Source organism: Ursus maritimus, unplaced genomic scaffold (genome assembly GCF_017311325.1).
Source record: "Ursus maritimus isolate PB19 unplaced genomic scaffold, ASM1731132v1 scaffold_5, whole genome shotgun sequence".
Taxonomy (NCBI): domain Eukaryota; kingdom Metazoa; phylum Chordata; class Mammalia; order Carnivora; family Ursidae; genus Ursus; species Ursus maritimus.
Window position 1 is genome coordinate 60,200,296 of NW_024426663.1, and position 12,454 is coordinate 60,212,749.

Sequence of the window (12,454 nt, forward strand, 5' to 3'; positions counted from 1 at the left end):
GCTAAACTATCAAAATTGAGAGCAAAGACTCTTCTATGACTGAAAGAGAATTCACTACTAATAATCCTACACTAAAAAAACTAGTAAGGGTTTTACCTTGGGGGGGAGAAAAAAGGGAAACAAAACCTAAAGAAACAAAGAGTAGGATTTTTAAAAAATTGGTAAACACAAGGGTTTATCCAAATAAGCACTGAGGATGAAAGCACTGCAGTAGTAATTATTACTAATTCGAGATGATATAAGAACACCGCGAAACAAAATACTAGACAACAGAAACACAGCAGACAACCTCAGCTGTACTCAGGAAGAAGATCCAACAATTCACAGTAGAGCCATGGTTTTTAAACTTCGATGTGCATTAGAATCACCAAGAAGTTTTGTTAAAACACTGCCTGCTGGGCCTTGTCCCCCAATATTTCTGATCCAACAGTCTAGTAGAATGGAGGCTGAGAATTTGCATTTCTAACAAGTTACAAGGTGATGCGGGTAATGTTACTCCAGGACCACTTTGAGAACACATTTGATTTTAAGTCAAATATACATATTAAATATTTAGGGGGCGTGCACTTGAGTGGCTCAGTTGGTTAAGTGGCCGACTCTTGATTTCAGCTCAGGTCATGGTCTCAGGGCTGTGAAACTAAGCCCCGCGTCTGGCTCTGCGCCTGGTGTGGAGCCTGCTTGAGATTCTCTCTCTCTCCCTCTCCCCACTCCTCCTTTCTCTCTTTCTCAACAACAAAAGTAAATACCCAAATAATTAAAGAAGACTATATCATTTATAACCCAAATAAGGGGAAAAGGAGGAATAAAAAACAATAAATCAATCCCACAGAAGGCAGATAAGTTGGAAAAAAAGGGGACAGAACTAAATAAAACTCTATTATCAATTAAAATGAATTTAGTTAAATGTGGCAGCACATGAAAATGATCACTAAAATGATCAGACTGAATAAAAAAAACAAAATTCTGCTCTTTGTTGAATATATCAGAAAGAGTGACCAGTGACACAGAACAGAAAACCCGAAACCAACCTGCGCACACAGGGAATTCTGATACATAATGGGAATGACGCCGTAGATCGTTAAGAAAAGGATTAGCTACTCGATAGAGTCAGGATGGCTGGTTATCAAGGGAAAAATGAAACTGGATTCCCACCTCACAATGTATATAAAATTCAATTTAGGATTAAATACTTAAATGTAAAAAGCAAAACCAAAACTTTTTTAGAAGAAAAAACAGCAGTAGGAAAGGATTTCTTAAGAAACAAAAAGAGCTAGTTAGGCAAAATTTGTAAATTCAACTACCTTAAAATCAAATCTGTTCATTAAAAGACACTGTAAGAAAGTGGAAAGATAAACATAAAATGCTTGAGAAGATATTTATAACACATGTAACTAAAAAAGAATTAAGATGCAGAAGAGATAAAGAACACAGGCAGATCAGTACTACCACCAGTAAGACATTAAAAATGGGTGAAAGACACAAACGCTTCAAAGAGGAAAAACAAGATTAAATATGAAAAGATGTTTAGCATCATTAGAAATCAGGGGACGGCCAATGAAGGCCACAGTGGTTTACCACTGTACACCCACCAGATTCACAAAAATTAAGAAACTGACAAAATCAGTGTCAGAGGATGCATCAGAGAAAACCCTCACATTTTCCTAGCAGTACAGATTAGTAAAACTACCTTGGAAGACAATTTAACATTATTTTGTGAAATTGAGTGCAAAAAGTTTTACTTGTACATATACCCTAGAGAATCTCTTACACCTTTGCTCCAGAAAACCTCACAAGAATGTTCCTAGCAGCAAAGGTTATATTAGTAAAGACCATATACCATACAGTGTGGTATATTCCCAGGACAGAATTCTGTACATCAGTGAAATGAATGAACTATAGCTCTAAACAACACGAGCATATAAAAACAAAACAAAAAAGGCAATTCCTACAAGAATATACAGAATACTGTTTTTAAGAGCTCAAAAAATAAAACCTTACATATGTACGATACACACGCACATGTGTGTGTGTGTGTGTGTGTGTGTGTGTGTATATATATATATATATTTTTTTTTTTAAAGCACAGAAAGCAAAAATCTAGGTCAGTGGTTGTAGGAGTGGCTGTAGGGGTGACAGAGGCTGAGAGGAGGAGGAGGAGCATCTACGTGGATCCCAGTTAGTGACAATGGAAGAGTTCTTGGAACGGCTCTGTAGGATGGTATCAGGAATACTCCTTAATATGCTGTAAAACTTAACTTCATAACTTAAGCATGCATGTGTGTGTATACACACACATACATATTTTCCCATTCTTTGATATATATTAACTGTATTTAAAAAATAAAAAAAAAATTTTTAAAAAGGAAAATATGACTAAAATAAGCTAGCTGATACTGACTGCAGTGGGAACCAAATCCCCAGTCCAATACTCACTGATCAAGGGTCTTATAATAAATGTCCAGATCCTTGTTCACAAGCTCTGTTGTTCTCATCACAATCATCATTTCTCTGTACTTTTCCTCTGCATCCCGAAACTGAGGTTCTCGAAGTTCTCTCTTAAAATGAATAATTTCTTCCTCATAACCGTTCTGTCGCCCTATTGCCAAGCTGTGATTTCTTTTTATATTGTCTATTTTTTCTTCCAACTTCTGATGTTCACTATAAAAGGTAAACATGACAATTAAGGACCATTTTTAGTTTTTAGCAGCCTGAAGTGGAAAAGCCAGATCTCTCTAGATATATAATAAATCCCTCCTTGCTTTTGATTTAAGGCTTTAATACTAAAGAAAAATTTCTTGCTGCCTAAATCTCTGAAGCATCCAGGTTTCTGAACAGCTGATTTCTGCATGAACAGGAGCTCTCAGGACACATGAACACTGAACAAGGTCCTCACTTTTAGACACGAACCTAAAAAAAGTACTCTTGGCGATTAAATTACAAATTCACAAAATCCTGATTGTGAACTGAGAATGCACAATTACCAATGCTGAGAAGTTACTGGGTATTAGGTATCATCATTCTGTTCACAATACATCAAAGACAAAATACAACTTTATCTCAAACTATGAGTTTCTGTGGTAATACTTAGTAAAGGTTTGTACTCTATGAAAACAAAATTTCACTTGCACAAGTATAAGCATAATAATGACCAAAAAAAGTAAAATACACAAACTTTTCTAGTAACTAGGGAGATAATATAGATTTGTGTGCTTTAAAAATCTTATTCATTTAACAGTTAATTAAGTACTCTCTTATTAAGCACTGCTCCGCAGTGTATGGACATCCTTACAGAACTGGCCTGGTGATCTGTTTTGTTGACATTTCTGTTGCATTCTAGTTGAAGACAGATTTGAAAAAGAGCAGTTGTACTTAGTCTGAATGAATACAAAAATCACTGTTATGTACCAAACATAAAAGAAATTTTTAAAATATATGGTTTTGGTCTTCAGTAGCAAAGAGTAAGTTGTTTGAATTTTAAGTGTCTTTTAAAAGCTTCACTCTCTCAACTTCTCACTGAGAGCACCAACATTACAATGTTGAAGAGCTGGGGCTTGGGAGCTAGGATATCTAGGTCACATTCCAGGCTTTTTGTCCTAACTTCCTTTGGATTTTTTCCTGGATCTCAATGTCCTAATGCTTTAGAAATGAGACTGAAGATGAAGAGCTCTTTCAGTTATAAAGTCTGATTTCTTCAATATATGAAAGCGATTTTAAACAGCTAAACCAAGAGTACTTACAATATAACGTAAGATTAAACCATTTATTAGGTTTTATAAAGTAAATTAAAATTTTATTACAATATCCTTTAGAAAAACTTAAGTATTCTCTGATTCAGATTTAAAGTCAAGTCAAGAAAACAAATGAAAAACCTATAAGGGATGGCTGAATGAATGGCCTCTATTTAGCTAAGGTGGTTCAAAAATCTATTTGGCTAGTACAGGCTTTTTATACCAGTCTAGTGCCTTGGCATCGACCAGTTCCTTAGAGAACTCCTAAGGCACACAAGGCAAGAACAAAATCATTTCTGCTGTAGCAGAAAGGTAGCAACTAAAGTAAGTATCAATAAAACCAGATGAAAGCAGCAGCAGACTAATCTTAAAAAAAAAAAAAAAAGGCAGCTCTGGCTAGCATGCAGTTACAACTGCGACCATCTAGAATGAGTCTCCAATGACAAATCACTTTGGCAGTAAGTCCACTGGCAGTATTAGAGACTGTACAAGACTGTACAGTATAGAGACTGTACAAGTCCCAGGCATGGTCCACAGGCAATACGTGCTCTTTACGTTTGATACCATGATCTCGTGAAACAGGACAACAGAAATCTGGGACTTTGCATATTTAATCCTGCCCATCAGTGCAGGACTACAATTCTATAGCACTTCTTCAGTAATTCAATTTGTAAAGCCATGACATATGGTTATATAAAAACTCTGTCCACTATCCTGTAAGTCTCAAGGGACATTTATGCTAAAATTCTTTTTAAAAAATATGTATTGAATATTCTTCACATTTCAATAAAAAGACCTTTATTTAAACTAAAGACTCCTTTTAAAAACATACTTCTTCATTTGTAAAACCTGCATTTGACCCATTTCCTTCAAATGCTGTTTTCTTTCTTCTTCAACTTCTTTTAGTTCCTCATTTCTTTTTCTTAAAGTAAGGTTATCCTGTAGCCATCTCTCTTGTATCTAAATAATATTAAATTGGTTAACAAAAACAATCATGTTACCAACATGTGACACATAATACACAGTTGCTGACAGGTAGTACTAATTCTGCCCTCACCTAGAATCAGGTTCAACTCAAAAGGGGGAGAAGCCAGGGTGAGGGGATCTTGGGTGACAGCCCATAAATACACAGAACAGATAATTAAATGATGGAATAAAAGAATATACTAAATATTTTAATACTATATACCTATACCGCATTGGATCATCTCGCATGGGAACCCCACAATAAAGCCTACTGATGTAAAAGATCACAAGAGAGCAATATACTATCAAAGTCTCACCTCACTTATTTTTCCAGGTTGTATTTATCTCCTAACATGTGTGAAGGCTGAGATACTGTTAGGAATGTCCGATAAGATCTTTACCTTCAAGCTGACAAGTTGACAAATGATAGTCATAAGGCAGTCAGAAGTTTCATAATGATAGTACATATTGACATACCTGATGAGACTTTCCCTGGGCACTGAACTGAAATGAAAATATAAGAAGCTGACTGGTTCTGAGTAGTTCTGTCCTTAAAAAGAGACCCAATCATGCAGCAGCAGCGACACCAACACAATTACTTCAGTAACCTTCCTGGTGATTATGAACTATGCTGTCAAGAGCCAAACAGGAAACAGTTTATAAGTTGACTCTTTGGAATGTAGGAAAAAAAAATCCCCTGCAGAAATAGATTTGGCTCATAAAAGCCTAAACAAAGAAAACATCCTAAGTTCAGAGTCCAGACTTCTCAAACAGGAAGCTAGGACCCTCCTGTGGTAACCCTCCCAACTGAAATAAACCCAGTGTTGTAGGAAGTGGAAGAGAGGGGCAAATCTTTGGCAGAATCTTGTTGCCAACAGTAATGGCACAGGAATTACTAAGGAATAAGGATTTGGGAGGAGGGCCAGAAGAAGGGAAGCCAAGGACTTCTGTCACATGCTTAACCTTGCCCATCTATGAATCACTATTTTGAGGTGGGTTGTTTTTTTTTTAAACTTACATTAAGGTCACCTTCAGTTTTCCTGCAAATAGTAATACAAATACACACACAGCTATTAAGGGCATTATTATAAGCCGTTAAAAGTAACTAAAATGATATGGTTGTAAATGTCGTTTTGTTGCCAGGCAACCTAACGTACCACCGCAGCTACCGTGACTCTCAAACGTTCTTCCCTAGGAGCCTACACTTGGACTTCTTCCTTACTAGGAACAGAAAACTAGGCATTTCTTTCTTTCTTTCTCTTTCTTTCTTGCTTTTTTTTTTTAAGGTCAGCTTCTAGTTGCTCTTAACGATCAGTTGAAAGACAGTATACAGCACAGTAAACAGTACAAGTTTTTAAGTTAGATACACTTAGGCTCAAATCTCAGCATTATAGCCTTTAGATCTGATGGCTTTGGGCAAATTAGCTTAAATTCTGAGCCTCGGTTTACAAGTAACACAGTGATAAAAAATACCACCTGTCATATAATGCTGATGTGAACTAAATGAGTGAGCATGTATGTAAAGTCATCAGCACAGTGCCTAGCTCAGTAATTGATAGTGAAATGCTTTTTGGGTCAAACCTGTCCTTGTACTTTAAGCAGTGAAAATCCCAATTATAGTCTACAAAATATAAAGTATCAGAGAAAGAAGAAAGCCAAATGCAGCTAAAATACAACAGAAGTTTTTCTGTATACAATGCCAGCAACCTGGCAATGTTAGGTCAAGTTCTGCTTCTGTTACTACTTCTGTGACCTCAGGCAAGGCAGGTCACCTCCAGTTCCTTTCATCTAAAAAACGAGGGAGGCAGATTATTCAACTTCCAAATTTTGTATTTTGTGGACTAAATTTAGTAGAGTTAAGCATGTAATAAGATACGGTTAGGCTCAAAATATTAACCCCAATCATTTAGCTGAGATGATAGTTGATGTATGCAGTAGGGTACCTAAAGCAAACCTAAAAACTAGCTGCATGCTAGGTAACTGTGATGGAGTAACACACTGAATTGATTGCAGCCCAAGCTCTACCAAGTCTGGCTGGGAAAAATGCCATTAATTAGCGAGGATAGCCTGAAAGTTCTACAATGCTCTGGCTCAGTGACTGATACACCAGAACCCCTGGGGAACTTCAACAAGGCATAGTTGCTTCTGCCCATGCCCCAGAGATTTTGACTTACCGGCCTGTAATGGAGACACAGACATGTATATTTTTAATAACCCAGGTGTTTTTTAAAAAATTGAGATGTAATTCATATACCATAAAGTTCACCATTTTAAAGTGTGTAATTCAGAGGTTAGTATATTCACAGGTTGTGCAACCATCCCCACTAATTCCAGAACATTTATCACCCCCAAAAGAAACCAAGTACACATTAGTGGACAATCTATTCCCTTTCTTTCTCCTTCCCCTAACCCCTGGCAACACTAATTTGCTTTTTGTCCCTTTGGATATTCACATTTCATATAAATAGAATCATACAATATGCAGTCTTTTGTGATTGGATTCTTTCATCACATAGCATAATGTTTTCAAGGTTTATCCATGTTGTAGCATATATCACTAGTTCATTCCTTTTCATGGCTGTATAATATTCCCTTTTACAATGTGATGGTTATTGTTACGTGTCAACTCGGCTTGGCCACAGCTGTCGAAACATTTGGCTGAACATTATTCTGAGTGTGTCTTGGAGGGTATTTCTGAATAAAATTAACATCTGAATTGGGAGACCAAAACAGGCTGCCATCCCTAATGTGGGTGAGCCTCATCCTATCAACTGATGACAACCTGAATAGAACAAAAACCAATTAAGAGGTAACCGCTCCTGCCTAAATGTATGAGCTGGAACAGTGGTCTTTTCTTGCCTTTGGACTTGAACTGAAACCTCAGGTCTCCTAGATCTCAGACCTTGAAACTCAGACTAGAACTATACCATCAGCTCCCGAGTCTCTACCCTGCCAACTACAGATCTTGGGAATGCTCAGCCTCCACAATCATGTGAGCCAATTCCTTATAATAAACTTCTTTATATAAATCTGTGTATGTGTATATATCCTGTTGGGTTCTGTTGCTCTGGAGAACCCTAATACATATGGATATACCACACTGATCCATTCATCAGTTGATGACCATTTGGGTTGTTTCCATACTTTAACTAATGTGAATAATGCTGCTACGAATACTCTTGTACAAGTTTTTATGTGAACACGTTTGAAATTTTCTTGGTTGTATACCTAGGAGTGGTAAACCCTAGTGATTCTGATGGGTGCCTCTAGCTAACCTCTGCTCCCTAAAACACTCCATCATTTATTTTAGGCTTCAGTCACACAACCTGCTAAAGAACCTTATTAAAGGAAGATAATAAAAAAAGATGCTGAAACACACTGTGGGGGGGTAGGGAAGGAAAGAAAGAAGAAAAAAAAAAAGCCCCAAGAGGTTTGTTAAAGACATAGTGTTATTAATCTACACCATGTCCTCCTTTCCATGAATGGCCACAGGAAACATTTTTCTCTGGCAACTGGTTTCCTTTCAGCTCTGAGACAAGGTAAATCTTAACTAATTGTGACATTCTATCCTCATGTGACGACTAGAATCTTTAGCAAGCGTATCACATTTCATGGGCTACATTTTATATACTTACCACTCTCCTGGTTTTACCTTCTTGTCCTTATTTCCACATTGTCTCATTTTCCCACTAAATTAAAATGTTATTTGGCATTGCTCTATGTATATAACTTATTCAATAATTTCTAGAACAAGGCAGATTACAAAAGTGAACTAATACAGTCAGATCCACTAATTTTAGACCATCAACTTGAAAAGGGTCACAGGTGGGTAAATCTTAATGATCTCTGTATATGTTTATACATGGAGGGACATTAATGATTATAGACTGATTTTAAATAGGTAACCCACATATAAGTGAAGAATAAAGTATCTCGTTATACAGGTCATCATAAATTTATAGTTACTCAGATTTATTAGATGGCAGTTATTTTTTTTTTTAAGATTATATTTTTGGGGGGCATCTGGCTGGCTCAGTCGGTGGAACAGGTGATTCTTGATCTTGGGATTATGAGTTTGAGCCAAAAAGAAAAACTTGGGGTGCCTGGGTGGCACAGTTAAGCATCTGACTCATGATTTCGGCTCAGGTCGAGCGTGACCTCAGGGTCGTAAGATTGAGCCCTGCAGTGGGCTCTGTGCTCACTGTGGAGTCTGCCTGAGATCCTCTCTTCCTCTGCCCCTTCTACTCATGTGCTCACTCGCTCTCTCTCTCAAATAAATAAACCTTAAAAAAATAAAAAAATAAATGAAAATCTTTTTAAAAAAAGATTTTTTATTTTTAAGTCATCTCTACACCCATCATGGGGCTTGAACTCACCACCCGAGCTCAAGACCTACACACTCCACCAACTGAGCCAGCGAGGCGCCCTAGATGGCAGGAATTTACTTCTAATATTCATATATTTGAAACATCTGGCACAGGGGCCCTACAGACAGCTGATATGGCTAATCTTCAAACAGATTTGAAACCAGCATTTATAACGCAATGATTAAAGCGTTCATACAGCAAATTTTGTTAATAACAGCATATTGGAGAAATGGTGTAAAGACATTAACTATCATGCTTACAAAAAGGAATGCTGAAGATAATTTCTCAAAGTGATTTTAATTATAGTGACCTGAGGCATTTCCTTAATAGGGAATATTATTTCCTTAATAGGGAATATTCCATTTCCTTAATAGGGAAAATGATATAGGAATCAACTGAAAAATGACTGAAAATATATAGATATTTTACTTACAACTTTTAGGATTATTATACCTCCATCCTTGTTTTGTGTGAATTTATCTTACATAAAGAAAAGAAAGTGAGAAAAAACAGAGATATATGTAGGATATTCACTGCCACCATTTGCGGTAAGAAAAAAGTGATCAACTTGTGGCACACCCACAAAATGGAGAATTTCATGATCATTAAAAAGAACACGATGGGGGTGCCTCAGTCGGTTAAGTATCTGCCTTCGGCTCAGGTCATGATCCCAGAGTCCTGGGATCGAGCCCTGGAGTAGGCTCCCTGCTCAGCAGAGAGCCTGCTTCTCCCTCTCCCTCTGCTGTTCCCCCTGCTTGTGCTCTGTCAAATAAATAAATAAAATCTTAAAAAAAAAAAAAGTCATGAACTCTTAATAAGTATACAAAATTATCACAGATATATTATTGATCTATCTACCTGTTGATATGAGTAAGAAACTTCTTTAAGAACAAACTGTTAATAGTAATGACATCTAGGAGCGAGCTGAGAATAGGCAGAAGGGAAGGGAGAATTTTAATTTATAAACTTTTTATGTTTAAATATTTATATTTAAAATTAGCTTTGGGGTGCCTGGGTGGCTCAGTCAGTTAAGTGTCTGACTCCTAGTTTTGCCTCAGGTCATGATCTCAGGCACATGAGCTCAAACCCTGCACTGGGCTCCATGCTGGACATGGAGACTGCTTGAGATTCTCTCTCCCCCTCCTCTCTGGTCCTCCTCCACCCTGCTCACACTCTCTCTGAAGTAAATAAATAAAACCTTTTCTGTTTATACTTTCACCAAATGGGTCTTTTATTAAAAATAAAATTGGAAAGAAGGAAGAAAAGATTATGTTATCAGAATTGCTTTTCTCTACTGTGTGCATTTCTACTCAATGGATCTATTGAAAACAAAAGTAGAAATTAAACATAAACAGAAGAATATTACTGGTGTAAGTGATATCATAAGCCACTAGCAAAAAAGACCTACCTTCTGTGTATCAATATCTTGTCTCATGATTCCCATTTCTGTATTTATATTTTCTTTCTGTTTCTCACATTCACTTAGTTGAGCCATTACTTTATTAAGCTCAGTTTCTTTTTGCTACAAAAAAGAAAATTCTTTAAGCGCAAGAAATAAAAACATAAAATAAATAATTTTAAGTTTTAAATTACCTTCTTATAGTCATCTTTTCCATCTTGAATATAATTCTCAATGTCTTTCATATAACCATGAATATTTTTAACCTTTTCTTTGATATCATTGATCTGTGGAAAAATATTTATTTTAGTTTTTAATTCTAATGTTTATACACTGGTTGGGACCAGGGCATTTAAGATTTATTGCCAAGGAAATACATATTAAGGTAACAAAAACTTAATAGGCAAGCACAATGAACAGTGGTTTGGAAGCTGGAGTCTTGGTTCTACTTTCCATCACCACCAAATTTTATCATCTAGGACAGTTCTCTTTATCATCTATGGGACTGGATTAAATAGTCTCTCTTCTCAACTTCTGTTTTAGATCACGAAGCAAAATGATTTTAATGTTTATTCTAACAAGAATTTTTAATGTCGATTACTTCACCAATCTGAAAATACTATTTACCTTATCATGTTTTTAATTTCATGCGAAATACTAGTGTCCAACATGGTTCTCTGAACATTAATATATGTATTTGAAAATAAAAATATAAATGAAATCTTACTTTATCCTGGGCTATTTTGTTGCTTTTATTTTTCTTGTTGATTAATTCTTCTTTTTCCTGCTGGAACTTTTCCAATGTTGTTTCCAAGGGGCTTAACTGCTCTTTAGCATCCTAAAAATACAAATATAAGACAAAAATTGTCTTATATTCCAGTATCTTATTTCAGGTGTCAGACTTTATAGTCGTAATAAAAGCACTTTCTGCGTGGCAGGTTTTAAAAATCAACTCATCTGCTTTTTCCAACAACCCTATGAGGACCGCTACCATTATTTTCATCCCATATTTCAGATCAGTAAACAGGCACACAAATGATTTGTCTGTGGTCACAACAGCCAGTAAATGTAGGATCTAGTATCCAAATCCTGCCCAACTCCAGAGTCTTTCTCTTAACCATTATACTATACTGTTTCACCACTAACCTGATTCCTAATCCAGGCCATGTGCCCCGAAATTATATGAGCATGTGGCTTCAGGTGTAAGTTTTTATGAGTTTGTAGGGGCACACGTCAGCTCTGTGTGACCAAAAAGACCAAAGGCCTCTCTTTTACAGATGGGGATATGACTATACAGGACACTTTTGTCCTTAAGCTTAGTTTGCTAAGGGCTAAGTAGATACTTTATGGTAATAAGAACATATTGGTACATTGATGTTGTTGTGTCCTCACCTATTTTGGAAGGAAAGGACTTTGAAGTGACAAACTATTTTACTAATCAGGAGTCTACATTGTTCAGCCTTATAACATCTCTATAGCGTAATTACACGATTACCACTGCAGAAAATAATGATACTCAAGCTAAGATAATGAATATCTAATGAACCCATAAAGTAGAAACAATTCCTTAGTATTACTTCAGTGTAGGTATATTTTTGTATTTTATCATATCGAGAAGAGGTATGATGTGGTAGGAAGCCAAATGTAATAAACACTGAAAAGCTACCTGAAAATAAACCCTGCCTCCTACTAGCTGCATGACCTTGGCTAAGACATGAAGCATCTCTAAGTCTCCATCTCTTTTTTATAAAAAAGGGATTTAGTCACATACCGCAACAGGGTTACTGAGACACTGAACTGTTTTAATGTCAAAGGGCTTTATAAAGAGTAAAAAAATTATACAAATGTAAGATATTACTATTTTGTAACATACTCTAAGCCTCTGATAATTTGTAATTCAAAAATACTTCTGAAACATTTACAGTAATTAATGACAGATTCAGTAATGTATTTAGTGCTCAGTGAATGTTTATAATTATGAAAAGCTAAATAAG

The 12,454-nt window shown here is 36.1% G+C and overlaps 1 protein-coding gene across 3 annotated transcripts in view; it reads right to left on the reverse strand.

Moving 5' to 3' along the window:
* Positions 1–12,454, reverse strand: part of RAD50 (RAD50 double strand break repair protein) — a 106,497-nt gene that overhangs the window by 20,482 nt on the left and 73,561 nt on the right. For all 3 annotated transcript variants that reach the window (XM_040622471.1, XM_008691635.2, XM_040622470.1), the window contains exons 17-21: positions 11,188–11,298; positions 10,655–10,747; positions 10,470–10,583; positions 4,561–4,688; positions 2,434–2,658 (exon numbers count right to left, since the gene is read on the reverse strand). In XM_040622471.1, the coding sequence (XP_040478405.1) occupies positions 2,434–2,658; positions 4,561–4,688; positions 10,470–10,583; positions 10,655–10,747; positions 11,188–11,298 (671 nt within the window). The remainder of the gene's footprint in view (positions 1–2,433; positions 2,659–4,560; positions 4,689–10,469; positions 10,584–10,654; positions 10,748–11,187; positions 11,299–12,454) is intronic.